We start from the raw sequence: 25,357 nt of genomic DNA on the forward strand, positions 1-25,357 counted from the left end.
TTAAGCCGTAAAACAAGCCGGGTCAATTGTTTATCCTTAGTTATCGCCGTGATCGGCCTCGATACTTATGATGCAAATGAGAGCAGTTTGATACCTTATACTTGATACATAACAATACATTTTTATATATTCATTCCAGCTTACATCGCTTTCATGCTCTATCCCTCTCGCAGGCTATCATACATTTCAATACTGTACACAGCTTTTCTACTGCTTGCCGCTCTCGATATCGGCCTCGATCGCCTCCGCCGCACTCTTCAGTCCTGACAATTGATCCTCGATGCTCGCTAGCCTAGAATCCTGTGCTGATTTGGTAGGGCTAACCTCAGACTGAACGTAGGCTACTACCTCTGGTGCAGCGGGTTGCTCGGGAGCTGAGGTGGCTGCGTCGGAGGTGATAGGTAGTTCTGGCGATGAGATGTTGGACTCAGCCTGAGCCTCAACCACGACTTCAGAAGCAGCAGCCTGTATAGAAGACTCAGGGCCAGAGCTAGCGTGTTCCTCAGGCAATGAAGAAAGCGCTTCAGCGGCAGCCTCCTTTGCAGCTCCCAGGGCAGCCTGTCCCATCATGTCCACCATCTCGCTCTCAGTAACCTCAAGCTCGTCTCCGTAGAGACCCTCTCGTAAGATCTTCTGTTCCTCCTCATTGAATCCCTCGAGGTTGTGTTGCATCTGTCCCATTACATTCTTGCGTTCAGCAATAGCGGCCTTCTTTTCGCGGTTCATGTGCTGTACGATATCAGGAGAATTTTCCCATGTCGCCATGTTATTCTTCTTAGCATCTGCCATACGTCGCTGTTGGCCTCTTTGGCCAGCTCGACCTAGGACACCACCAACAACAGCCATCGCTCGTAGACTACCCATGCATCAGTAACAGAAATGCGTAAAGTTGGTGGAAGTCCTTACCTGTCATCGTTCGCAGGAATGGTATATGTCACCCATGATGGGTCTACGTTGGTATCAATAACGCCAATCGTAGGAATGCTCTTAAGACCGCACTCATACAGAAGAGTATAGTTCTCAAGGGGGTTTAAGCAAACAACTAGATCAGGCATCAGCGGCCGAGCCGAACCTCTGTAGGCCTCGAAGCCGGGGAGTTCCTGGTCCTTGTGGTCCACAACCTTTGTTCCGGCCATCTTCAGAATAACATCACGATTGGTGATAGCTCCAGGGGTCCACTTGGTGAACAAATGACAGGCACCAGCCATCTCAGCAGCCTGGGTGACAATCTCCATCTGACCCTTTCGGTTTCCTACGAAGAGAATGAGGCCAGCCTTGTATGCTACCTCCTCCACCACACGGGCCGCACGTCGCAGGTGTGCTGCAGTTGTTTCCAGGGAGATAATGTGAACACCTTGTCGCACTCCATAGATGTACCGAGAGTTCGCGGGGTTCCAGAGCGAGGTTTTATGTCCAATATGTGTTTGTGAAGCCATCAACATCTCTAGAGTGATATCCTCAGGTCCAGGTGGGTTGTTGACAAGCTCGGTGGGAATATAGCGCTTCTCCAGTTTTGAACCGAGACTTCGTGTGTTGGCCTGAATTCTTTGCCATTCTTTATACTGCTGAGCAGGAGTCGCAGGTACCGCCGAGTTCGAGTTGGAGTGAGGTGTAGACCAAGCAGCGCCCCTGTGCTCGTGCGCCGAGTTGGTCCTGAGAGAAAGAATACCGTCTTGTACAATCCGTTGCTTCTTTCGTGCCGCTGAGACAATCTTTGGGGGCGCAACAGCGGCCTGGGTTGTCTTCCACTCTTCGGATGTAGTCTCAGTCTTTGTGGTGACCTGAGTGGACATTTGCCGGGCGAGGGACCTAGAGATGGGAAACGCCAATGTGTGGCGGCCTGAGCATGTCAGTTGGGTATTTGTATAAAGTAGAGCTCAATTGACTCACAATGCCGCACGGGGGCGTTCCTCAGGATCATGGCGACGACTTGGAGACCGTTCGGTTATCGTGGTAGTCGTTCGACTGTACCAAAATTTGGCTCTGGTTGAGGAATCGGGTGGAGGGATTTTCCGGGCCGACTAATATCCTCCAGCAACAACTCATCACAACTTTCCAAACGAACGAACAATCCTGAAACGGGCAATGAGACATATTTTACTGACAAAGAAAATTTATTGGCATTGAATTAGTCTTTCAAGGGTAATCTCTACCATAAAAAGCTACTTTCTCTTTCTAAATATCTACACTAAACAGCTCCCCCACCTCCATCTTCATCATGTCATTACAAACAGCAGATGCCGCCTTTACCGACCGGTGAGTCTGGCGATGGCAAAGACACCAATGATAGTGACGGCCAATGTGACAATTGCGCCAGGAAGTATGAGCTCGTTCGGTACACCGGCAATAAGCTGCTCGGGGCCTTGTGCGTGTGTATGTGCCGCACGGCCCTTTCGTCTCCGTACGGGTTCATCATCCTCATCCTCATCTTCTGAATCATCCTCGTCCTCTTCGGGCCACCACTTGCGCCGCTCTCGCAGACCGGCCCCGGTTGAGACTGATGGTGTAGCAGGCGCCCCAGATACAGGTGGCTTCTCAGGATCATGGACAAATAGATCGACCTTATCATGGTGAGCTTGGCGGGCCAGAATGACAGCCTCGAGAAGGTCATGGTCGGCTGTGATAGAGATAGAGTCTCCTTCATCATCCAAAAAGCTCATTGCAAAACCTGGACCGACAATCTTGCCGTCAGACACAGGAGGCACACCACCGATGCTATCTGCCTCAGCACCAAGCTTGGAGGCAACAGCGTTGACGAAAACTTCGATGCCTTCTGTCGCAGTAACCTTGAGACGGTGCACACGGCCAGATGGAGCCTTGAATTTGAAGGGGAACGGGAGCTCTTCTGGTAATTGATGTTCGAGAACATCGGGGAGAACAGAACGTGGAGGTGACTCCATGCCAACATGAGATGCTGAGTCGCCAGGAGCGAGACTATCGTTGATACCGCGGTGCATATCAGGCGAGGTCAGGCGAGAACCCAGATTGGTGTGCTGTGCTGCACTACCCTCTCCAGACATCATGGACTCTGTCTCAGCATCGAGCGACAGCCAGAACTTATTCCACGCGGGACCCTCATCATTGGTGTTTGACATGGCGTTGATTTGGTCAAGTGTGGCATATGTTAGCTTGAGAACGTCCACCATGCCGACGATCTCACCGCCATCATTCATGACAGGGAGGTTTAGGTAGTGACCATCTAAAACCATATTAGCGGCATTTTACTAAATTTTCCTAAACAACTCACCGTGCATCTTGCGGAGAGCCGCCTGGAGGGTCATATCCATGGGTGCAAAGTCGGGGTGAGGGGTCATGACACGCACAACACTGCAGTTGGCGGGGTCAAGACCAGGTGCAATAACTCGAAGAACGACATCCTTGCTGGTGAAAATACCCGTAATAGCTCCTTGATCCTGAACAAGGACAGCGGTTGTACGGTTCTCCTTCATAAGCTGAGCAGCTTCCTTGACCGAGGTTCGCACGCTCACGGTGGTGGGGGGCACACCGTTGAGCACGGTCTCCAAAGTTGGCCCAGACATCTTGCTGCGCAGAGCTTCGACATATTGGATGATCTGCTGAGGTTGAGTCGAGCCCAGTTCAGACTGGACGCCCTCAAGCGCATCGTAAAGCTTTCTAGAGGACGAGTAGGCACGCTCTAGCTTCTCCATAGCATCGTAGAAGCACTTGGTAATATCCAACACACCCGAAATATCCTGGTTTTCGTCCATAACTGGCAAATGTCGGAAACCCTTTCGGACCATGAGATCCAAGGCATCGGTAGCACTGGTATCGGTTCGAGCGCAAAGAGGGTTCTTGGTCATAATCTCAGCGATAGTAATAGCAGAAGCTTTTGCTCCAGCTCCCACAACTCGGAACGCAAGATCCTTTGCGGTGAAAATACCAGCAATGCGATCGTCATCGTCAGTTACCAGAACACAATCCTCGCGTTTTGCAGCCATCAGCTGAGCAGCCTCGGAGACGGTGGTGCCAGGCTTGATCTGTAGGGCCTGACTGGGTTTCAATGCGAGGACAGTCCCGGGAGGAGCCTTTCGTGAATGGCGAGCCCGGCTGGTAAGGTGCTTCTTCTTGGAGAGATCATTTTCGAGCTTCTTTCGGATGGCCTATGTTGGAGATTAGTAACCTGGTATATTGGAATTTGAAGCCTTCGAGGTATATATCGCAGTCGAGGCCAATCGCAAGGGTATATCATGACGAACCTCATCACGCTTGCTCTGCTTCTGACGACTCGCGCTGACCGCAGATCCAGTCTCAGTAGGCGGTGAGGGTTCGAGGACCGGACGAGGGATGCTTGAACCACCACTGGGACTGTTGGTGAAAGGAACCGCGCCACGGCCCTGGTTGCGAGTGGGAGTTCCTCTATAAGTGTTTCCCGACATGATAGCGGTAGATGGAACGAAGACGAGACGAGGAGTCGGTCCGGCTTGTCGTCACAGCCAAAGGCAGAATACGTACGATTGCCGGCGTTATCTGTTTCGCTGTATGCAAAAGAGGGTCGGCGGCAAGGGAAATGCAGTAGAAAAAGGTGAGTCTATGCCCCGGATGGAGGAAACCTTGGAAAAATCAAGGATCAGCCAATAGCAGTGGGCGAGATATTCTGCAGGCTGGAGGAAATCGGGTGATTTTGTTCGAGGTGAATGACTCTCCAAATTCCCAGGATGTTGGTACCTCCCGCCCGCCTCTTGAGCCTCGCCCCTGTGGCCCCTCTGCTTTCAGGGTTGTTGTGGTAACTCTTAGTGGTTGTTGACTCAGGGCCCTTGTTATCCAATCAGATGTTGATTGAAATCGTTTTACCGACTCAAACCGACAACGTCTTTAATAAATAAAACGAAACCATTAGGCATACATGACCGAGGGCCAGACCGAAAAGGAAAACAATAACCATTATTTCAAGTGAAATACTACTCTATATGCATGCTCTTTCCAGCAATGACCCGCATCTGATCGTATCTGACTTACATACATAAGGTAGTACATATAGTTCGTCAGAAGGATCCATTACGTCCCGCCAGCACATCATGGGCCCGTGCAATATATTATGCGTCGATTTTTATTCCATGCTCACCGACGAACCAGGAGCCCTATTGGACATGTTAAGACCATCTGAACATTCCGTTTCCGTACAAGCAAATTATTTCCTCTTCTCTTGGGCAGATCCCGGAGACCATACATATCAAAACCCATCCTTCGCCGACAGCAGGTATCCGACCAAAGTATCGTAGTCCACCTGTAGCTCTACTATTAAATTGTCGCCACGCCGCTAGCACTGGATGCTGTTCCAATAGACATCCTGTTGAATCTTGCACCGATAACTTGGACCTGAGAACTTGCCTAAAGTTCTTGTTGCGGCTCTGGTGAGTTCTGGTCGACCCATGATTGTACTCTTGTTTGAGTTTCCTCATCTCCTTCAACATTGTCCTTAATGTCCTCATACGAGAAAGAATAATCGCCCGGTGGGAAACTGAAGTCTCCAAGCTCGTCTGGTACTAGAGCTGCTCCCGAGATAGCAGCTGAGGTAATAATAGCCCACTGTATGTCAAACATAGTGCGGCAGCGCGGTATGTCAACCATCTTACGCCGGATGGTGAAGACATCACCAGTTCTGATAGGACGTCCGCTCTTAACATTGTGCGCAGCAATGTCTTTAGTTCCATCACATGCTTGGCAGTTTAGCTCCCCACATAAGTATGGTTCGCTGCCATAGCAATGCTTGATTTCCTGGTCGAGGCTCTTGAGATCCTTTGTATGAAAGGACGCAGTAGGGACGCGCTTCATGTTCCGCGGCATCCAATGGAACTGAAGCTTGACTTCATGTATCTCTGGGTTATCAGTAGGCGTATAGCCAAGCCATTTGAAACCTAAGTAAGCATACCCCCACCATGTATGTAATGAAGGGCTGAGACAAATCATGTTCCATTGCTTGTCCGAAGAGCGCTTTTCTTTGTATAATAAGGCGACAGCGTCCATTGTGTCCTTGTCATCTTTCAGATTGATCATTGCATGAATGGTCTTTTTAAGGAGAGCTGACTTCTGAGTGTTCCTATCAGAGTTGTTGAAAGCGAATGGAATAATATGGCAAACTTCAGGATTTGCAACTCCGGTGACAATACAACGGCCACCATCGTTATCTTCGCCTTGTTTGCTCTCGGCGGTGTCTCTTCGAACAGACTTGGCATCAAATTTGTTGAGTTCCGCGTGTATCGTTTGAATTCTTGTGAATATGTCCTCATCTGAGCCATCTCTGCTCCTCCTTGTGGAAACATATTTCGCCTTTTGAAGAACTATTAAACAGGTTAGGCCGATAGACAACGCAATAATGGATTAGAATCTTACAATAAGACGTGAGCGGGCCAACATTATCCAAGTGTTCGACCGCATTAAGGTTCCACTTGTGGACGCTCCAAAGTTCGCTCAGCTCTTTAAGCGGCAAGTTAAGAAGAAAGCAAAACTGAATAGCATTCAGTTCCCAGTTTGGCTTATTTCGAACTTCGCGCTGAATTTCGACAACTTTTTCAATCTTATCTAACTTGATGTTGAGCTCATCGAGTGGCAGTAAATTAACTGGCTCCTCATGCTCCTGGCGATGGTTGATGAAGCGCTCATGGTGCGCTCTAGCGGTCCCGTAGAGGTTGTAAAAATTCCGGAGATCGAGAGTTTGCGATTCTAGATCTCTAGATTCTTTCTCGGCTGCTGAGGCCATGGTGTTGTTGTGTTGCGACAAAACGGAGGATGTTGTGAAGGAGAACCTGCGATAGGTAATCCAATGGAAATACCCTATAGACGTGGTTGTTTACGGACCAATAGAAATGCCGAACCACCAACGAAAAAAAGAGAATACCTAAGGTATTCCCGATGAAGTCATACCTTAATCTTGCACTGGCAGCAATTGCCGACTGCCAACTGCCAAGGTGCCTGCTCGCTCCTGCCCAAGTTTGTAAATGCACAAACACTTGCCCAGTTCTTTTTCTCAGAAGTGATTCTCAACATCAACATCGTACCTGCCTACATTACGCTTTTGTTAAGGAAGGTACAATTGGATTCAGGGCAAATAGCATGGTAAGGTACTTAATATTAGGTACCTTACCTAGGTATGGTTACCTACGTAAGGTAGGTCTAGCAGTAGGTCCTTTTATACAATCTGAGTACTAAGGTAAGGTACCTTAGTGCTCTATTTATAAGAGTTAGAATATCGTGCTCTTGCTTTCACTTTTCAACCTGCTACAGTTGAAACGGCCAGCTATGAGAAGAGAGAAACAATCATCAGTATCATTAGTTGCGATCCTTGCAGTGTTAAATGCATCATTTATCAACTAGAATTTGATACATATCTAGAAGTTCTTGTATTGGATAATGGTGTAATCCCATGAACTACCTAGGAGACTTGTTGTAATATTTATTTTTCTATGATTGTCTACGTCAATAGATGTATGAAGATCTCGGCAGACCAATACCTTGCCTTCTTCGTTGGTGTTGAGCGGGTGCTCACCCAAACGATTGTATGAGTCTATTTCAATACATCGGCGCCGGCTGGTATCCGCTGGCGGAAGTGGTGATAAACGGTGTCGGCCCCTTGTGGGGCCGACTATCCCAGCCACGACCTTAACCTGGACAGGCTCGGGTTAATGAATGAGGAACTCTATAATAATGAGCTTATATCTCATAATATTCATTTTTGAATCTGTATTCACGGGAAAGCGGCCACCAGTTACCGAGTGTTTTCGATCCCGACCTCTGGGAATTACTATCTACATTTACAAACAACTACCCTTCATTACTGTGTTGAAAGCCGCAGTGAAAAACAGAAGCAAGGGTCTATAGTTTGGATCAAGATACAACTTTTATTCACACGATGGTAGTTTCCTGGAGACTTTTTTATGAACAGTGTCAACATTGGCATGGCTACTGACGCCCAGTTTGTTCATGGAGAATGATACTGCTTTGTTGTTTGATCTCCTGGTTAAAGGCCGATGCATATGGTGTTGAAAAAAACGCCATCTTTGGGGCAAAAGTGTCGATTAGATGTCCTGTAAACGCCGAACACAACAAAGTTTAAGTTTCAACGGTGATTGCCTCTTCAGCGGGAGAGCTTTGTTTACGATGACGACTGAACGAAGAAGCGACTGCAAATTTCGACAAAATGTAGAACTTGTCTCAAATAAAAAAAGAACCAAGGACTGCCTTTGGATAGACCATGGATTAATCCATTGGCGGTGAGGCTTCTAGATCGTATTGCATCAAAGAGTCACAGGATCTCGGTCAATGATAAGGAATGGTGAGATTCCAAGGCAATGAATGCCTTGTGCTGAAGAACGCCTCCCGTCGGAAGCGAGGGAACTTAATAGCTGAATATGCAGTCATGGACTAGGGAACCTAGGCAACGTCGCCTTCGACGAGTTCAGTTCAAGGTGATGGTGACACAGGATATCGCCATCTATTGTTTGGCTGGAATGCAGTTACAAGCTGGAGGCCTATGAGCGTTTGTATGTCCAATGGCGCAGAGGCACTTGGTATGGACGATGACCCAAGCTCTCTCATTTCCAGGTTGTTTGAGACAACCTCACTTTTTTGTTGATCGTGTTGATCCTGAAACGAGACGTCATCTGCGTCAGCTGCAGGGGGTTGTGGTTTACAGCTGCCATTGACCGAGACATATGCTGGAATCCAAGGTTGTTATGGTAGCAACAGGGAATAAGGCAATGATGCTATTCCCATGCGGCAACTCGAATTGCTTGAGCTGCGTCTTTTGGCTGTGGCTTTTGAACTGCAAAGTACCTAGTTAGTTATCAATGTTTATTATGGGAGTTGGCTTGTGAGAATGCGAGTTGTCAAGTACATACAGGTGATGAGATCACTTTGGGTGGTGCTGTCAGTGGTCAATTCTCGGCTAGAATCTTATCATGATGAGGAAGTGGGATGTGTCCCGCGAATAAACATGGTTCTATGGTGTAATGAACCATCGGTCGCCAGGTCACGTCTCAGAAGTTGGCTGGCACACTCTTTTAGTAGCTCTAGCCGCCAAGGTGTGCCAGGGTAACCGGCTGAGCATGGGTGAAGCTGGATTTAGTGGTTTGATTCTGGTTGCCCCTGGTGATTGTTTACTTTTAGCTCGATCTCACTATCAACCCCAAAGATCCAAGTTATCCACACTGCTGCTCTTGTTGCATCTAGCACCAAAGCTACTCCATTCTCACATCTATCCATCCATACATACATACAGGACAAGATCAATCAGAGCTTGTACATCAATTGCATCTATCTCATCTCTAGGGAGAGCTCAAACACAGACAAAAAAGAGCACTTCCACAAACCAGTATCATTGCCTTACAGGCATAACCACATTTGAACTTATATCGCAAAGTCGACCTCGACTGAGAACGACAACAACGTTCCACTAGCCCGGCGCTCTGTGCTTGCGCTGCGTGAGGTAAAGAACATGAAGTTCAGTCAAGGATTCGAGAAGTTGACTGACATATCAAACAGTTTCGGACCTATAGGTTCCCATCGACAATATCGACCGACGACAATTCCCTTCCGGACTCCCCTTGCGACATTATGCTGTCCAATCCAACAGGACTTCACGCCCGGCAAAAGCAGCACCGGCGTCAAAACTCGACACCATCTGCTTTTGAGGGCGCCAAGATCCCTAATCTGCCAACTACACAACGACAAACCGCACACCGACGCGGCCTCAGCCTGGATGTTCGACGACAACAGAACCAGAACATCAACTCAGCAGCAACAAGGCAGAACTACATGGTAAGTACGAATACTAACAACACAGGATTAGCCAATATTTCTACGCGGCAAGTTCTGCGAGAAGCGCAGCAGCAACGCATTCAAGCACGCCCGGGCACACAGAACCCTTACGCCAACCTGGCCCCAAGTGGAAGTGAGAACTATCTCATGTCCCCTCATGGAACTCCTCAGACACAACGATTCGACCCGTCCTGCTTTGACCCCAACTCACTCCCCTTTGACCCTTACACTACTGATCTTAACGTGATGATGGGCAAGGGCCAACAGGCTGCATACGGTGACAATATGTCGGGAGGTAAGGAATTTGATATCTTTAACAATGACAGTGCACTTTCTACTCCAACGTTCATCAACTTTCCTTCTGAGGGTTCCTCCGCTCAGGGTTGGTCCTCTGAAGGTGACACCTCCAGTACAAGGAGAACCTCAAGAAGGATAAGTGGTGGCATTATGGACCGCGTTAACAAGTTTGAGACCTTGGACTCAACGACAAGACCCGCTACGCCTCCTAACCAGAACCAGAACCAGAACACACAAAGTCAGTCGCTCAGCTGGACAATGACAATGCCTGAGACGGCTAACCTTGAGCAAGGTTACTTCCCCCCTACGCCAATTGAGACTCCCCAAGACCGATTGGTCAAGGATGAGGGCATGTCAAGTCGGTTCGCTGATGGCTATGATGAGTCTTTGGAAGAGACGATCAAGCCCGTGAGGAACCGTGGAGGTAACCGAAGGGCCCAGACCATCTTCCAAGACATCAGACAACATTCTGAGCAAGTGATGTCTAGCCCTGCTCGGTCAAATACTCTTCCTGAGTCATCCTTCAATGGACTGCCAATGTCGACACCTGACTACATGAGCATGAACAGCTTCAACAGCGAGTTCATGAAGATCGAGAGCGACTTTGGCCGGGATGACATCCACGGTCTCAACCATCAACTACCACAACAAGCCACTCCCAACACTCCTCAAATGACACAGTACATGGGCTCCTTTGATAACAAGCCTGAACTCCAATCCTATGCCATGGGTCCTCAATCTGTCTCTGGAACTCCCTCTCAGACACCTTCTCGTCGTCACTCTCCCCACCGCCGCACCGAGTCAGTTGCTAGCATCGCAAGTGCTGCCAGCATCGCCAGCATCAACATCGAGGAGACCAAGACAGAGACCGGAGTCACTCAGGATGAGATCGCCCAGTTCATCAGTGGCCCAGACGCCAGCGACGGCAAGTGGACATGTACATATGAAGATTGTGGCAAGAAGTTCGGCCGCAAGGAGAACATCAAGTCACATGTTCAGACGCATCTCAATGACCGACAATACCAGTGTCCCACTTGCAAGAAGTGCTTTGTTCGACAGCACGATCTCAAGCGACACGCCAAGATCCATACTGGAATCAAGCCCTACCCTTGCGAATGTGGCAACAGCTTTGCTCGCCACGATGCTCTTACTCGACACCGCCAACGAGGCATGTGCATCGGTGCATTTGACAACGTCGTGCGCAAGGTTGTCAAGCGAGGCAGACCGCCCAAGAAGAGTCGCCCTGATATCGAGACTCGCATGGAGAAGTCGGCACGAACCCGCAAGAAGAACATGTCTGTCAGCTCAATGTCATCATTCTCTGCTTGTTCTGACAGCTCAGCTGTCAACTCACCAGAACAGTTTATGCTTGATGAAATGATGGACATTGGAATGAGTTCGCAGAACCAGGCCCTCGCGGCCGTCTCTTCAGCACCCATGACTGGCATCACAGCCGCCGCTCTTCAGGAGTATGCCTCCTCCCCCTCCACTGGCAGTGTACACTCATATATCTCGCCGGAGGCCATCATGGAGGGCACTCCTATGCACGCTGCATCTCCTTCCAAGAGCATCGCAAGCCAGTACAACACACCACCTGAGCTCTCGCAATCATCCTCTCCCCCAGCCACTCACTTCTTCGACGTCGATCCCAACACCTCAATCAACAACGACGATCTGACCATCATTCCCGGAACAACAACTTTCGTCACCTCGGCAACCATGGCTGCTTCTCTTCCCCTTGGCCTAAGCAATGCAGACGATGAAATGCTGTATCAATTTGCCAACGACGACGATCTTATTCAACTGGATCGCGACTCCAACATGCTCATGAGCAAGTTTGACGATGATTTTGACAACGTCGGCATGTTCACCAACAACAATGACGACGTCTTCTTTGGCAGCAACTAGTTTGCGCCCAGCATTGTTTGTTTGTTTTGTCTTTGTCTTGCGCAAGCCATGGAACAGTACTTAATCAGCCATGCACTTTTTTGTTTGGGTTACACCAATTGAGATCAATCGTTTCCAGAAGAAGCGACACATTTTCTCACGACGCTCACGCTTCTACGTAATGCACGCTCGCGGTCATGTACACTAGGGATAGGGGAGGAGAAAGTAAAAACGGGCTTGGGTATTTCAACGGGGTTTTCATCACCATCAACAATGGACTACTAGGGCAGGAACTGGCGAACCGGAATGGGATTCTTATGATCTTTTAGGGGGAAATTGATAGAAAGCAAAGGTCTCAACACGGTAGGGTGTCGAACACCCCTTTGGGCTGCTTGGAGTTTTGAGGTTGAGGCTTTTGCTTTTTGGGAGGGATATATGGACTTCACCAATGGAATATTCATTGACGATTAACCTCTGTGCTTTGATTAAACGTGATAATGGTCTAGTTTGAATCGATGTTTGCAAGTTGATTGATGGTGAATACTGACTGGTGTGAGAGTTTCAACATTCCTTGACCACCAAATGAAGTTGAGTTGAGGCTGTTGATTTTCCGTCATGTCCATTGATCGCCTCAGACCAGTTAGGATTACATTAAATTTGTTTCCCTTTCTCATACATATCATTCTCACTCTATTTTACTCTTGCCCTGTCATTTTGGTAGATCTTTCAGCGTCTCACTCACTAGCTCCACTCACAAGACGCAGCCACATTTATATTCTGCCTTATTAGTCCGAGCTTCCTTATACTTGCAAAACCTCCCCTAACACCTTATTTATTTCTTAGAAAGACATTACTCTCCTATTTCCTATCTGCCATCGGCCGTGAGACTTTCCTCTCACTACTGGTCGGCCATGCTTACGCCAACTATTGCCGTAAAGACTAGCTTTCTTTACGCTGCCGGGAACACGCCAGCGACCAGTCTGACCAGATCAGTACCACAAGGCCAGGACGCATCTGTGCTGTCGCTTGGCTGCGGTGATGTGCGCAATATTCTTCACACAACATACCTGGAGAAAGGCTTGCGTGAGCACATGCCAACCCTTTCTAATGACTTGAAACTAATCGGATCAGCCCAGAGAAAAATTGACTTCACTTGCTGCGATGTCGTCGAAAAGATTCTTGGTAGGTTACTTACCCTGCATCACAGTACCACAATATATTGACCAGAATAGCTCGCAATGCTTTCTTCTTGATATTCCTGCTTGATGAGGACTGCGAGCTGAGTGATGAGCAGCTTTGGAATGTCTACTACCATCTTTTTGTGGACGAAGAGACTGCCAAGATTGTATCAGCTACTGCCACTAAGCTGCTGAACGTTTCCAAATCTCTTGAGGAATGGAGCAGCAGTTCATGGGGAAAATCCATCCGATTCTGCGATGCTGATACTCTATCAGATGTCCGTCGTGTTTGGATGTCAATCAAAGCTGCGGCATCCAAGTGTCAATCTGACAGCTATATGGAGACGTTTCAGCAGAACATCCAACCATCTAAGGACATACACGAACAAAAGCTTGGTGAAGGGCACATCAACTTGACAGCTATGCGTTCCGCAGCGCCACTCTCCATACAAGCAGGAGCAAAGCTCGGGGATGTATCCGCTCAATATTGGAAAAATGGTACAGTTACACCTCGCCAAGCCAAGGATAAGCTGCCAAACCCGCTCCTTGCAAGCCTTCTCTCCGAGAACGACATTCTACACTACGCTAGTGATCCAGTCCTAGGCTTTCATCTTGCCACGGCCTATGCTGCTCTTCTCGAAGGCTCTCCACTTGAGCCCAAGATCAGAGGAAAAGAATTTGTAGCCTCAGCTGCTGCGAAGGCCCAGTTCAATGGATGGATCTCTGCTTTCAAGTCGCTGAAGAGCAATTTTGTCATTCGCTTCGCCGTTGCGGATGCCTTGACGCTCTGTCACAGTTTACAGGCGGCGCATACAACAGGGAAGCCAGCCAATCTATACCGGCGAACTTGGGACCCAAGACCGTTGGTCTTGGATCCGAAGGAATATGGAAAGGGTGGTTCAGGACCATCGGTGTTCGATATGATCGATACCTCAAACCTTTGTGATCACATCGGGGCCCTCAACATTCTCTTCGCAGCAGGGCCTCTTCTCAAAGACGAGCCGTGGGCGTCCCTTTTCACAGAATTGCTCATCAGACCCAAGGGTGATCAGAAGGATGCTCTAGACAAGATTCTCTCTGGACATGCACCGACCATCTCACTTCTGCTTGGTCTCAGTCCTGTGCAGTACTGGACTAATGCCAAGGTTGAGTCCCATGTTGACGAGATTTTCATTGGACTCATGAATGAAGCAAAAGGAGAAACGCAAACGCGAAACCGACTGGCTTGGAAGCGAGACAACCAATTTTCAGGTCAGGCTCGCCACGGAAAGCTGCATATAGACTCAAAGCAGCTCATCAAATTACTTTCGCCACTCTATGACTACATGTTTGAAGCTGAGAACATATCAAAGTCAGGTGTGGGACAGAGGTCAAACACGTATGGCCACTTTATCCGTACAAGCTTTGCTACCATGCTCAAGATTGTCATGGCCCGGGTTGCAACCGACTGGCCATCCATGTGCTCAGCTCTCATTGACTCCATTGCTCAAGACCATCGCTTTTTGATGGCTAGCAATGGCATGCAAGACCTGTGCCTTCAGCTTCACCTTCTTGGTGTCAACACCGAACCATGGATTATCCAGGAGAGCAGAAGCCTTCCCCAAAATGGAGCCTTCAATCGCTGGAAATCCCTGCCACCAGCAGTCGCTGTCACGGTAGTTGTACCCAGACCGGCCATTGCTCGATTGTATAAACATCAGAACAACCCTCTTGGGCTTGCATCACCGCCACTTGCCGGATCGGTGAGATCTAGCCACAACGCCACGGAGGGATGGCAGAATATATTTGGAGATATCCAAATTTCCTTTGGTAATGTTAAAACTAACAGGATGTCTGACGAGGACGAGTTTGAAGTGGTTATTGAAAGAGATCGGGATGGATGGGCCGGAGACTCTCCTCTCATAGCATCTTTCTACGTGCCCACTTCGACCCTACAGAACGAGCCCAACTCAGCATTGATTGGACTTTGTGTTCCACCTACGGGGCAGAACTCCTTGGTTTATGGTCCCATTCTGGGATTGACCATGACCGTCTTTGAAACGCGCACTGATAACAAGGCGAGCGTATTCGTGACAAAGCATTTACCCGGCCAGGATGGTTATCCTGCTGTATGTAGTGCTGTTAAGTCTCTCGAGAATGTGGTCAACCAGGGCCAGGATGACAAGACCACTAAGATTCTACTCGAGATATCGCCCTCTGAGTCTGTCATCTCTACCCTTACGGGACACTTGGATATTACTTCGAAGAGAGCCAAGGGGTTCCTCAAGGATAAGGTCCCGATCATTTTTCGTCAGACGAGCCCCTTCGTCATCGATATTGTTTTCGGCAAGCATGATCTTGTTTGCCCTCTAAACTTTCCGGTGCCTGTCACCACCGATGGAATGAAATCTCGAGTTGCTAGAACGACAGGCTACATCGAATTGATAGTGCTACTGGCGCAACCTGGTTCTTCTCCTATACTGCTGGATTTTGCATACCCTTCAGCAATCTCTTCGTCTGGTGTTCCGGCTTCTCTCAACATGCCGCACCTGAATCTCGATAACCTGCCGGTCATTGATTTGGAAAACAAGGACCGAAACCGATGGATGACAACGTTGACATCAATGCAGTTTTCAGCCCGAGAAAAATATCTACGTACTGTGCGCGGCGAAAGCGGAATCTCTCATGACCCGATGGTCAACTTCAAGGAATCTGTGTTTACCATGTTTATGATTGCCACCGGCTTACAGGCTGGCCAGACCGGTTTGTTTGCAATCAACCATCCGAAGCGAGGCGGTATTCACATGCTTGTTTTCGTCTCCGCCATACGGATTGATGGCGATGCCGCATCTGTTGTTATTGATGCAGCTATTATCCCGTTCACGATGGATCTTGTTACATCGGGCCGGATGGAATCCTTCCTTCTGATTCTCCGTGAACTTGAATGTGGCAGTATAGATGTCGATGATGCAGAATTATGCCTTTGGAAGAAGGCCCTCCCATCAATGGTTGAGCGGTGCCGTACCTGGTCTCACGGCAAAAGTTGCGAGTACAAGAGAAAGGGGGCAACTATTCCACTGAGTCTCAAAGATGGTGAACAGGTTCTGTGCTCGTGTGGTAACGGAATTCTACCAGACAACTTCGTGTCTCTCCCTGAGTGGGAAAACGCAGCGCCAAATGCAATCCGTATTGCAATCAGCCCGACCTATGCAATTCCGTTCAACGAAGAAGTCGTTGATCCTGCCGACGTTCCCAAGATGCGGAGCCCAGTGACTCGGGTAGAAAGATGTCGAAGCTGCGGGAAACCAGAGGACCAGGCTATAGTTACTTTGAAGAAGTGTTCACGTTGTCAAAGGGTGAAATATTGCTCGGGGGAGTGTCAGAAGCGAGATTGGAAAAAGCATAGAGCGGAGTGTGACTAGATGAGTTGCAAGTAAATGTATATATCTGTCTGGAGTAAGTTAAGAAAGAAACTGGACTTGGGAGGGGAAGAATGAATTACGACACAAAAAGAGACTTTAAATCTTAGATTGGTCAAAAGGACGGCTCCTTGCACCCGCTCACACCTTAGTAACCCTCAGCATGATTCAAGCATAGACACATGGGATGGAAAAATGGATCGCTGGACTGTGAAGGTCTAGGACTTATCTTAAGGAAGAATAAAACGATGGACCGAAAAATTATATACCTTAGCATTAATGGCCTGTATAGAAACGACTTAGCCAAAATATGGGAATAGCTTCATATTAACTTTAAGAAAAGTCTCATCTGATTGGTTGCTCACCGAGCCACTCGGTCCTCACCTCACACCGCTTTCCACCCCTTGGAGGGGCAGAAAAAATGTCCCAGCCTAGCCCATCCGCTATTGCCTGTGACCAGCTGGTGCAAGCTTGTGCGATTACGAAATCGCGAAACATCCTACACCAGCACCGCTTTTTCAAGCCTCGACCTATTTGATCTCGACATAGCCTTTGTGCCCACTGAGATCTACAATCATGTCGGCAGCACAACTCCTCAACCCCAAGGCCGAGTCCCGAGTACGTCGATATCAATAACTATAACCCCCCCGCAGCCACAAGTGGCCTTGCCTTACAACCTGCTAACCCGCTTGTCGCAGAGGAGGGGCGAAGCTCTGAAGGTCAACATTAGCGCTGGTGAAGGCCTACAGGATGTTCTGAAGTCCAACCTGGGCCCTCTGGGAACCATCAAGATGTGCGTGTTATCATTATTCTCATATGGCGGCCATGTGAAGCTAACAGTCTCAGGCTTGTTGACGGTGCGGGACAGGTACAAACTCCTATCAAAATACCCCACGACGACCCCTAAACTGACCGACCACCCCAGATCAAGCTGACCAAGGATGGAAACGTTCTCCTCCGAGAGATGCAAATACAAAACCCTACCGCCGTTATGATTGCTCGAGCAGCGACCGCTCAGGACGATATTTGCGGTGACGGAACCACCTCGGTGGTCATGTTGGTTGGCGAGCTTCTCAAGCAAGCAGACCGATATATCTCTGAAGGACTGCACCCTCGTATCATCACTGATGGTTTTGAGGTTGCCAAGGTTGAGGCTCTTAAGGTCAGTTTTTGTTACCTCGTCCCCCCTGAAACTTTGGCTCAACGTCGTAGTTCCTCGACTCTTTCAAACTCGCCAAGGAGGTAGACCGAGAACTCCTCCTCAATGTCGCCCGAACATCGCTCGCCACCAAGCTCAACTCGACTTTGGCCGCCAAGCTTACCCCCGATATTGTCGATGCCGTTCTTGCTATTTACCAGGCTCCCGCGAAGCCCGATTTGCACATGGTGGAGATTATGAAGATGCAGCACCGAACAGCCGCCGACACTCGGTTGATTCGTGGACTGGCCCTTGATCACGGTGCTCGTCACCCTGATATGCCTAAGCGACTCGAGAACTGCTACATTCTGACCCTCAACGTCAGCCTGGAGTATGAGAAGACTGAGATTAACTCTAGCTTCTTTTACTCTAGCGCTGAGCAGCGTGATAAGCTTGTTGAGAGTGAGCGTCGATTCGTCGATGCCAAGCTCAAGAAGATTGTAGAGCTCAAGAAGGAGCTTTGCGGTAACGACAGCACCAAGAACTTTGTTGTTATCAACCAGAAGGGTATCGATCCTCTTTCTCTTGACGTTCTTGCCAAGAACAATATTCTGGCTCTCCGACGGGCTAAGCGAAGGAACATGGAACGTCTTCAGCTTGTTTGCGGCGGTGTTGCTCAAAACAGTGTTGACGACTTGTCTGAGGATGTTCTGGGCTGGGCTGGCCTTGTCTATGAGCAGACACTTGGCGAGGAGAAGTTCACCTTCGTTGAGGAGGTCAAGGACCCCAAGTCCGTTACTCTGATGATCAAGGGCCCCAACGCCCACACCATTGCTCAAGTGACAGATGCTGTCCGAGATGGTCTGCGAAGTGTTTACAACATGATTGTCGACAAATCTGTTGTTCCTGGGGCTGGTGCCTTCCAGGTTGCCTGTGCTTCTCACCTCAAGAGCGATGCCTTTGGCAAGTCTGTCAAGGGCAAGGCTAAGTGGGGTGTTGAGGCATTCGCTGACGCTCTTCTTATTATTCCCAAGACTCTGGCTGCCAACGCCGGCCTTGACATCCAGGATGCTCGTAAGTTTATTACTCTCTAGATAATCATCGCCAAGATCTAACTTGCTATAGTTGCGGACTTGCAGGATGAGTATGCTGACGGCAATGTCGTTGGCCTTAACCTCGAAACCGGTGAACCTATGGACCCTGAGCTGGAGGGTGTCTTTGACTCCTACCGAGTTCTGCGAAATTGCATCGCCTCCAGCTCCAGTATCGCATCTAACCTCCTTCTATGTGACGAGTTGTTGAAGGCTCGACAGATGGGTAGAGCAGGCGGACCTGGGCCTGGCATGGATGGACCTAATGATCACATGTAGGAGATACCACGTTAAAATTGAGGCTAGACAAAAGGCTCTGGGGCGTAATATACACAATTACGACTTTATTTTCATGACTGAAGCATGTTTATAGCATTTGTAATACGTAGGTAGTCTGCATGAGTGCATCACCGTTTGATGATTTGTAGTCCAACATTTCTATTGATACGCTAAGCCCCGCATTGTGACAGACAGCTTTTTGTAAAGAAAAAAAATATTTACCCCACCAAACAATCACTTAAACCAAGCCCATCAATATCAATATCATGGCCTCATACGATTCCGATTCCTCGGACGGCGAATTTGAGGAGACGAATGTCCTCCTGGGATATGCTTCTAAAGAAGCAGACGAAGACACTGTCAGCAAGCTCGGAGGCCGTCCCGTACGTCTTTGGCTTGTTCCGCACCAGACAAAACTGTACCGACTAACAACGATATCAGGATTGGTTAGGCGAGAATGCTCCCAGCGCAGCCTACGCACGATGCAAAGTCTGCAAGGATTTCATGGCTTTGATTCTGCAACTCAACGGCGAACTCCCCGAACGATTCCCTGAGCATGAGCGACGAATTTATGTCTTCGCCTGTAGAAGACAGACTTGCCGGCGCAAAGATGGCAGCATCCGCGCACTGAGAGGCCTGAGGGTGTGGAAGGAGGAGGCACCCAAAGAGCCCAAGGAGGAGAAGAAAGTTGAAGAGGACAAGCCAAATAAAGATGGACCTGGATTAGGAGAGACTCTGTTTGGTTCCAAGGGACTGGGAAGTGCTTCTGGCGCAAACCCCTTCTCTAGTAATGCGAACCCATTCAGCACTTCCAACGTTTCTGGAAACCCCTTCAGCTCTGGTTCTGCGAATCCATTTTCCTCTTCGAGTTCACAGCCTGAACCTGCCAAACCTGCCTCTCCTGAGCCAGCAACAACAGCCCTCAGCAAAACATTTGCAGAGTCTCTCAATATTAAGGATACACCGGCGTCGCCACCTCAACCTTCAGAACCTTGGCCCACCGAAGATGCCCAGGCCCAGCCGTATCCTACTCTCTATCTAGCCGACGCCGACTTTGAAACTCTGGAACCTACACCCACGAACGTTCCCACCAACGCCCGTCTTGAAGATGCTGATGCCGCGGAACCCTCGATACTGGACCGCGAGGCTTTCGAGTCAAGCATGGACGCTACATTCCAGAAGTTTGCAGATCGTCTGGCGCAGAACCCTGAGCAAGTTATTCGTTATGAGTTTGCAGGTACCCCTCTCTTATATTCAAAGAAGGATGCTGTTGGTGAGGTTGTGAACAAGGGTGCTATCCCCCGATGCCCCAACTGTACGGCGAGAAGAGTTTTCGAGGTGCAGTTGACACCAAACGCTATTGCAGAGCTTGAGGCAGACGACATGAGTTTGGAGGGCATGGAGTGGGGTACGATAATTGTTGGTGTATGTGAGAAAGATTGCTCGCCTAGGGGAACACCAGTTGGAGAGGTTGGCTACCTGGAAGAATGGGCTGGCGTGCAATGGGAGGAGCTGTCCAAGGGGAAATAAATACCAGGACAATTGGGAAAATCAATATAGCGAATCAAAAGCACTGTAATCAAGCCACATTGTCGGTCTACATGAGCCAGATACGATGTAGTAAATCGCAAAGTTCTATGCATTTCTAGATCCTTGGATTGCTCTGCAATGACATGTCCGATTAAACGCCTAGTTTTTGTAACCCCCGCCATGCTACCATGTGAGCCCTTCCTAACCCCTCCGCATCATCAATCGTAATGGCCGAATCCAATCAGATCAGATGGTGGGGGAAGTGCGCGAAAAATTCCTTGTGATCCGCTAAAACTCTCATCAAAAAGCTCAAACAGTGTCCTCCCACGACCGTCGGATTACCCTGGAGAACTGCTCGACGTTGACGTCCTCACGGATCTCAGCCTTCTTGGCCTCGTTGTCAGGGTTTGAGGGAACCTTGACGCTGCCGTCACTCTCGACAGTCCAACCACAAACCTCGGTAACAAACTTCTTGGTGGCGTCCTCGTTGAGACCGAGCCATGACTCGAGATGGGTGATCTGGAGCTCACGGAAAGCCTGTGAGACGAGAAGGGCGATCCTGTGTCGAACGACGTCCTCAAAGTCAGGAATGTCGGCAATCAAATCGGCAACCATGTCGTCGTCGAGATCGGCCCAGAAACGGGAGTACTGAGCACCCTCGAGCTGACCGTTGAGGGATCGGAGCTTAGTGATAGCTTCGCCGAGGTCACCAGTGACAGCAGCGGAGGGGTTGATGAGGTGGAGAGCGAGAGAGAACTGTGCCGAGGGGAACTGGGTCATTGTCTTGACCAAGACGTTGGTGATCACCTCATCCTTGATACGGTCGGGGTTGAGCTGGTATCTTGAGGGAAGGAGTTAGCCTCGAGTAGAGCAGTGATGATAAGAAACAAGGGTTGGAGTAACTGGGCATTTCAGTTGCACTAAAGTTGACTTCAGGTGCGGCCAAGTTGAGAACAACCCGCCACACTAGTCAGGTAATAGGAAACGTTGACAAACGGTCATCATATAAGAGTCCCGGGGTGTGTTGTATATATAGAGTAGAACTACTCACAGTTTCAGCAGCGTTCGGTTGGCATTGCAGTCAGTGAACTTCTGCTCGCATTGGTCTTGGAGATAGGTCTCAAGGGCGCCGACAGCCTCGGGGTTGTATCGCTCGAGTCCGTTGATGATGGCCGTGATCTCGCTGGGCCTCTCAGGCGGATCTTCACCGTTCATTATGGCTGATTTATAGGGAGAGGAGGGGTCGTTATGAGGGGTGATGTTCTGGGGGAGAGGGAGGTTCGCGATGGTGGGGCAGAGCGAAGATTTCGATGGTTGTGTGAGTGAATCGCTTGTGCGTGCCGAAATAGTTTAGCGTTGACTGAGCGGGCTGGTTCCTGATTTTCGAAGCTCTTTGACTCGGTCACGTGCCCTCGCGCCAACGTCGTCATAGAGCTGCCGCGCTTATACTTGTTGATTAACAAGGACGCGAAGGGGCGTATTCCTCTATTTACATAAGCTTTGCGGTGGAATTATTTTGCCTCTCTGTTGGGATCATTCTGTTCTTTGGGTCGGTAGTCTGACTTAATGCAAATATGCCCAGTCCGACCAAGAAACGGAAGCTCAACAACGGCATCAAATCATCAACACCAGCCCGTGGTCTTGAGTACTTCTTTTCAAAGCAAAAGCAGAATGACACAGAGTCAAGTAAAAAGTCAAAGGCAGAAGAAAATGCTGAAGGTACATCAATTGATGCTACTACACAATTAACAGATGAAGAATTAGCTAGGAAGCTTCAGGCAGAATGGGACCAGGAAGTTGCAAAGAAGCCACAGAACACACTACAGGCACAGACACTTGAGCTCACGAGCAAACACAATGGGTCAGTCTCTCGAGATGAAAGTCCTAGTCCTGCAGGCCTAAAGCCGAAGCTTCCAGTCATTCTCCCAACGGCTCTCAGCAAGCCTGGCATACTCACGTCTATAAAACCTACTCTCAGTCTTCAGGCAGCAGGCATGGCTGAAGATACGACTACCACATCAATACCTCTCGATGAATCCCCCCTAATGTTCGACCCGTCTGAGTATCTGGACCAACTAAAGGAGCACTGGGCATCTGAAGGCGGCAATGCGTCATATGCCCTTCTCACACGCTGCTTTATTCTCATCAACGGCACTACGAGCCGGATTAAGATTGTAGATACCCTCGTAAACTGTTTAAGAGTTCTTATTGAGGGAGACCCAGCGAGCCTACTACCAGCTGTATGTTAAATCCACATTCCTGGAACTTCTCTGACTTTCGCAGGTATGGCTGGCAACAAATGCGATTTCACCTCCTTATATCTCCATGGAACTCGGACTGGGTGGCTCAGCGATATCAAAAGCATTGCGCAACGTTTGTGGACTAGACAACCGAGCTTTAAAGGCCATTTACGACAAATATGGAGATGCGGGGGATGTGGCCTTTGAAGCCAAGAAAAAGCAGAGCTTCACTCTCAGAAAACCAAAACCTCTCACGATCAAGGGCGTCTATGAAATTTTGGTGAAGATTGCCAGCAGTCAAGGGCAGGGTAGTTCCGAAACGAAGCAAAGACTGGTGGACCGATTACTGCAGGACGCTCGGGGTGGTGAAGAGAGTCGATTCATCGTGCGGACACTTTCTCAGCATGTAAGCAAACCATGTCAATACTCGTTGTTACCATCTGACAGGCAATAGTTGCGTATTGGTGCTGTAAAAACAACGATGCTGATTGCTTTATCACGGGCCTTTTTGCTCTCACGCCCACCAGGGGCTGACTTTCCTCTAAAATCGGTATCTGATCTTGCAAAGCTCAAAAAAGAAGATTTGGCTGAAACTTGGGCGCGGGCTGAGGAGATAGTTAAGGCCTGCTTTGCGAGACGCCCGAACTACAACGACCTTGTGCCTGTTCTCCTAGAAATTGGGATTTCTGAGGAACTGCTAATACGATGTGGTCTCACCATGCATATACCGCTACGACCTATGCTCGGAAGCATCACCAGAGACTTGTCTGAGATGCTCACAAAACTACAGGGCCGAGACTTTGCGTGCGAGTTCAAGTACGACGGACAGAGAGCTCAAATACATTGCGATGAGAGTGGGAAAGTCAGCATCTTCTCGCGCCACTTGGAGGTCATGACAGACAAATATCCTGACTTGGTTGAGCTGATACCTAAGATACGCGGAGAGGGCGTTGATAGCTTCATCATGGAAGGTGAAGTTGTCGCAGTTGATCGTGAAACCGGCGAGCTCAAAAATTTCCAAACGCTCACAAACCGAGCGAGAAAAGAAGTCGACATAGGAAGTATCACTGTGGACGTTTGCATGTTTGCGTTCGACTTGATGTATTTGAACGGGCAGCCATTGCTAGATCGACCCTTTCGAGAACGAAGAGAACTTCTACGATCCCTATTTACAGAAATACCGCATCACTTTACTTGGGTACAGAGTCTTGATGCTACATCTGCGGACTCCGAATCTGTTCTCGAGTTTTTCAAGGCTGCCACGGATATCAAATGCGAGGGTATCATGGTAAAAATCTTGGATAATTTACCCACAGTGCCATACACAGAAGAGGCAGACGATGATGGGCCAGATGGGACCAACAAATTACTTACACCAATATCCAAGTCCAAAGGAAAAGGAAAAGCGAGAGGAAAGAATGATGAAAAGGGGGAGACCAAAACGAAAACAAGACGCAAACCTTTACTGGCTACCTACGAGCCAGACAAGCGACTTGATTCCTGGCTCAAAGTCAAGAAAGATTATAACTCGAGCTTCGATACTCTCGACCTTATTCCTGTCGCCGGGTGGCATGGGCAAGGGCGTAAGGCGAAATGGTGGTCACCTATTCTCATGGCCTGCCGCAACGAAGAGACAGGGTCCCTGGAGGCAGTATGTAAATGCATGTCTGGATTCACGGACGCATTCTACAAGGCCAATCGACAATTTTATGACGATGGCGAAGAGAGTGGCGAACCCAAGAACACCAGAACTAAGCAGCCCGCCTTTGTCGAATATTCAGGCCCAAGACCAGATATCTGGTTTGAACCACAAGAAGTGTGGGAAATGGCATTTGCAGATATTACATTGAGTCCGACTTATACTGCAGCGATTGGTCTCGTGAGTAATGAGAGAGGACTGAGTTTGAGATTTCCAAGATTTATGAAGAAACGGGAGGACAAGAGTCTTGAAGAGGCGAGCACCAACGATTTCTTGGCTGGCCTTTGGCGAAAACAAGAAGCCAAAACGGAAACCACAAAGAGTGAGACAGGGGTAGAAGCAGAAGAGGCAGAAGCCGATGATTGATCGAGTCTCAGCTACATATCAATCTTGATTTGTATTAATGAACAAAATGCCATGCTCTAATTATTCGAATAGCATCTTTGAATGTGTAACGACGACCATGATGATCTTCTCCATCATTTACCAGCATTCAACCTTTGTGCGATGAGACTGAAAACAGCGATTGATCCCATGAAAAGGACGGCGTTATAGAACTGCTTTCGATCAGTACGTGCCGCCGAGACAAACCGGAAGACGACCCACCGCTTTTCTGGAGACATCTCGTTCTTCGTCATCTGTTCGTGACTCGATAAAGAGTCGACGGAGGTTTGGCAGCGCCTGTTATTTCTTAGATCTCGTTACCCTACGCGAACAAAGACAGCATTCTTCACCATGGTATAGCTTGGCCGATTTCGCGAGGACTCTTATACCAAGGATCACAGACAACAGTATGACTTCATCGAGAATAGGTATTCTCTTTTCTTCGTGGCTGTGATTGATACC

General features: G+C 48.9%; 9 protein-coding genes across 14 annotated transcripts; 5 read left to right on the top strand and 4 right to left on the bottom strand.

Moving 5' to 3' along the window:
• Positions 1 to 34: 34 nt before the first annotated feature.
• On the bottom strand, positions 35 to 1,984 carry FVEG_04982 (30S ribosomal protein S2). Its single transcript, XM_018892956.1, has 3 exons — positions 1,891 to 1,984; positions 907 to 1,840; positions 35 to 856 (listed from the first exon to the last, which is right to left on the bottom strand). Exons 1-3 carry the CDS (start codon positions 1,919 to 1,921, stop codon positions 208 to 210), a joined length of 1,614 nt encoding a protein of 537 aa, XP_018749750.1. The 5' UTR covers positions 1,922 to 1,984; the 3' UTR covers positions 35 to 207.
• A 45-nt stretch (positions 1,985 to 2,029) lies between these two features.
• FVEG_04983 (hypothetical protein) lies at positions 2,030 to 4,703 on the bottom strand. 2 transcript variants are annotated; one of them, XM_018892957.1, is made up of 3 exons: positions 4,218 to 4,703; positions 3,248 to 4,121; positions 2,030 to 3,199 (listed from the first exon to the last, which is right to left on the bottom strand). In XM_018892957.1, the coding sequence occupies exons 1-3, from the start codon at positions 4,395 to 4,397 to the stop codon at positions 2,247 to 2,249; spliced, it is 2,007 nt and encodes a 668-aa protein (XP_018749751.1). In that variant the 5' UTR covers positions 4,398 to 4,703; the 3' UTR covers positions 2,030 to 2,246. The 2 variants fall into 2 exon arrangements, with proteins under 2 accessions (XP_018749751.1, XP_018749752.1); XM_018892958.1 differs by lacking the exon at positions 4,218 to 4,703 and having other exon boundaries at positions 3,248 to 4,166.
• A 106-nt stretch (positions 4,704 to 4,809) lies between these two features.
• Positions 4,810 to 6,831, bottom strand: FVEG_04984 (hypothetical protein). The gene is made up of 2 exons (XM_018892959.1): positions 6,352 to 6,831; positions 4,810 to 6,299 (listed from the first exon to the last, which is right to left on the bottom strand). Exons 1-2 carry the CDS (start codon positions 6,716 to 6,718, stop codon positions 5,350 to 5,352), a joined length of 1,317 nt encoding a protein of 438 aa, XP_018749753.1. The 5' UTR covers positions 6,719 to 6,831; the 3' UTR covers positions 4,810 to 5,349.
• A 2,263-nt stretch (positions 6,832 to 9,094) lies between these two features.
• Positions 9,095 to 12,539, top strand: FVEG_04985 (regulatory protein SWI5). 2 transcript variants are annotated; one of them, XM_018892961.1, is made up of 3 exons: positions 9,095 to 9,442; positions 9,499 to 10,309; positions 10,364 to 12,539. In XM_018892961.1, exons 2-3 carry the CDS (start codon positions 9,571 to 9,573, stop codon positions 11,977 to 11,979), a joined length of 2,355 nt encoding a protein of 784 aa, XP_018749755.1. In that variant the 5' UTR covers positions 9,095 to 9,442; positions 9,499 to 9,570; the 3' UTR covers positions 11,980 to 12,539. The 2 variants fall into 2 exon arrangements, with proteins under 2 accessions (XP_018749755.1, XP_018749754.1); XM_018892960.1 differs by having other exon boundaries at positions 9,499 to 12,539.
• A 244-nt stretch (positions 12,540 to 12,783) lies between these two features.
• Positions 12,784 to 16,741, top strand: FVEG_04986 (hypothetical protein). Its single transcript, XM_018892962.1, has 3 exons — positions 12,784 to 13,041; positions 13,090 to 13,140; positions 13,191 to 16,741. The coding sequence occupies exons 1-3, from the start codon at positions 12,870 to 12,872 to the stop codon at positions 16,535 to 16,537; spliced, it is 3,570 nt and encodes a 1,189-aa protein (XP_018749756.1). The 5' UTR covers positions 12,784 to 12,869; the 3' UTR covers positions 16,538 to 16,741.
• Positions 16,742 to 16,952: 211 nt separating this feature from the next.
• Positions 16,953 to 19,232, top strand: FVEG_04987 (T-complex protein 1 subunit zeta). Of its 2 annotated transcripts, XM_018892963.1 has the most exons (6): positions 16,953 to 17,152; positions 17,233 to 17,327; positions 17,381 to 17,402; positions 17,460 to 17,696; positions 17,747 to 18,746; positions 18,798 to 19,232. In XM_018892963.1, the coding sequence occupies exons 1-6, from the start codon at positions 17,111 to 17,113 to the stop codon at positions 19,040 to 19,042; spliced, it is 1,641 nt and encodes a 546-aa protein (XP_018749757.1). In that variant the 5' UTR covers positions 16,953 to 17,110; the 3' UTR covers positions 19,043 to 19,232. The 2 variants fall into 2 exon arrangements, with proteins under 2 accessions (XP_018749757.1, XP_018749758.1); XM_018892964.1 differs by having other exon boundaries at positions 17,381 to 17,696.
• On the bottom strand, positions 19,191 to 21,912 carry FVEG_04989 (eukaryotic translation initiation factor 3 subunit K). Its single transcript, XM_018892966.1, has 2 exons — positions 21,624 to 21,912; positions 19,191 to 21,413 (listed from the first exon to the last, which is right to left on the bottom strand). The coding sequence occupies exons 1-2, from the start codon at positions 21,785 to 21,787 to the stop codon at positions 20,882 to 20,884; spliced, it is 696 nt and encodes a 231-aa protein (XP_018749759.1). The 5' UTR covers positions 21,788 to 21,912; the 3' UTR covers positions 19,191 to 20,881.
• FVEG_04988 (hypothetical protein) lies at positions 19,259 to 20,692 on the top strand. The gene is made up of 2 exons (XM_018892965.1): positions 19,259 to 19,425; positions 19,484 to 20,692. The coding sequence occupies exons 1-2, from the start codon at positions 19,309 to 19,311 to the stop codon at positions 20,570 to 20,572; spliced, it is 1,206 nt and encodes a 401-aa protein (XP_018749760.1). The 5' UTR covers positions 19,259 to 19,308; the 3' UTR covers positions 20,573 to 20,692.
• A 123-nt stretch (positions 21,913 to 22,035) lies between the features above and the next one.
• On the top strand, positions 22,036 to 24,971 carry FVEG_04990 (DNA ligase 1; the record flags this gene model as incomplete). Of its 3 annotated transcripts, none has more annotated exons than XM_018892969.1 (4): positions 22,036 to 22,433; positions 22,490 to 22,812; positions 22,856 to 23,218; positions 23,267 to 24,971. In XM_018892969.1, the coding sequence occupies exons 1-4, from the start codon at positions 22,430 to 22,432 to the stop codon at positions 24,875 to 24,877; spliced, it is 2,301 nt and encodes a 766-aa protein (XP_018749763.1). In that variant the 5' UTR covers positions 22,036 to 22,429. The 3 variants fall into 3 exon arrangements, with proteins under 3 accessions (XP_018749763.1, XP_018749762.1, XP_018749761.1); XM_018892968.1 differs by having other exon boundaries at positions 22,046 to 22,812; positions 23,267 to 23,362; positions 23,435 to 24,877; XM_018892967.1 differs by having other exon boundaries at positions 22,046 to 22,812.
• Positions 24,972 to 25,357: the final 386 nt, after the last annotated feature.

The sequence above is a fragment of the Fusarium verticillioides genome, chromosome 4 (genome assembly GCF_000149555.1).
Source record: "Fusarium verticillioides 7600 chromosome 4, whole genome shotgun sequence".
NCBI classification, from domain to species: Eukaryota; Fungi; Ascomycota; class Sordariomycetes; order Hypocreales; family Nectriaceae; genus Fusarium; species Fusarium verticillioides.

Bases quoted from the DNA above. Each gene is read 5' to 3' on its own strand.
- FVEG_04982 (XM_018892956.1), bottom strand. From the start codon at position 1,921: ATGATCCTGAGGAACGCCCCCGTGCGGCATT. The intron at 1,841-1,890 runs GTGAGTCAATTG...TGACATGCTCAG, and splicing joins GAACGCCCCCGTGCGGCATT to GCCGCCACACATTGGCGTTT. The intron at 857-906 runs GTAAGGACTTCC...ATGCATGGGTAG, and splicing joins ATTCCTGCGAACGATGACAG to TCTACGAGCGATGGCTGTTG.
- FVEG_04983 (XM_018892957.1), bottom strand. From the start codon at position 4,397: ATGTCGGGAAACACTTATAGAGGAACTCCCACTCGCAACCAGGGCCGT. The intron at 4,122-4,217 runs GTTCGTCATGAT...TCTCCAACATAG, and splicing joins AGCAGAGCAAGCGTGATGAG to GCCATCCGAAAGAAGCTCGA. The intron at 3,200-3,247 runs GTGAGTTGTTTA...ATATGGTTTTAG, and splicing joins GGCTCTCCGCAAGATGCACG to ATGGTCACTACCTAAACCTC.
- FVEG_04984 (XM_018892959.1), bottom strand. From the start codon at position 6,718: ATGGCCTCAGCAGCCGAGAAAGAATCTAGAGATCTAGAATCGCAAACT. The intron at 6,300-6,351 runs GTAAGATTCTAA...CCTGTTTAATAG, and splicing joins TGGCCCGCTCACGTCTTATT to TTCTTCAAAAGGCGAAATAT.
- FVEG_04985 (XM_018892960.1), top strand. From the start codon at position 9,571: ATGCTGTCCAATCCAACAGGACTTCACGCCCGGCAAAAGCAGCACCGG.
- FVEG_04986 (XM_018892962.1), top strand. From the start codon at position 12,870: ATGCTTACGCCAACTATTGCCGTAAAGACTAGCTTTCTTTACGCTGCC. The intron at 13,042-13,089 runs GTGAGCACATGC...TAATCGGATCAG, and splicing joins ATACCTGGAGAAAGGCTTGC to CCCAGAGAAAAATTGACTTC. The intron at 13,141-13,190 runs GTAGGTTACTTA...TGACCAGAATAG, and splicing joins TGTCGTCGAAAAGATTCTTG to CTCGCAATGCTTTCTTCTTG.
- FVEG_04987 (XM_018892963.1), top strand. From the start codon at position 17,111: ATGTCGGCAGCACAACTCCTCAACCCCAAGGCCGAGTCCCGA. The intron at 17,153-17,232 runs GTACGTCGATAT...CGCTTGTCGCAG, and splicing joins ACCCCAAGGCCGAGTCCCGA to AGGAGGGGCGAAGCTCTGAA. The intron at 17,403-17,459 runs GTACAAACTCCT...CGACCACCCCAG, and splicing joins TTGTTGACGGTGCGGGACAG to ATCAAGCTGACCAAGGATGG.
- FVEG_04988 (XM_018892965.1), top strand. From the start codon at position 19,309: ATGGCCTCATACGATTCCGATTCCTCGGACGGCGAATTTGAGGAGACG. The intron at 19,426-19,483 runs GTACGTCTTTGG...CAACGATATCAG, and splicing joins GCAAGCTCGGAGGCCGTCCC to GATTGGTTAGGCGAGAATGC.
- FVEG_04989 (XM_018892966.1), bottom strand. From the start codon at position 21,787: ATGAACGGTGAAGATCCGCCTGAGAGGCCCAGCGAGATCACGGCCATC. The intron at 21,414-21,623 runs GTGAGTAGTTCT...CCTTCCCTCAAG, and splicing joins AACCGAACGCTGCTGAAACT to ATACCAGCTCAACCCCGACC.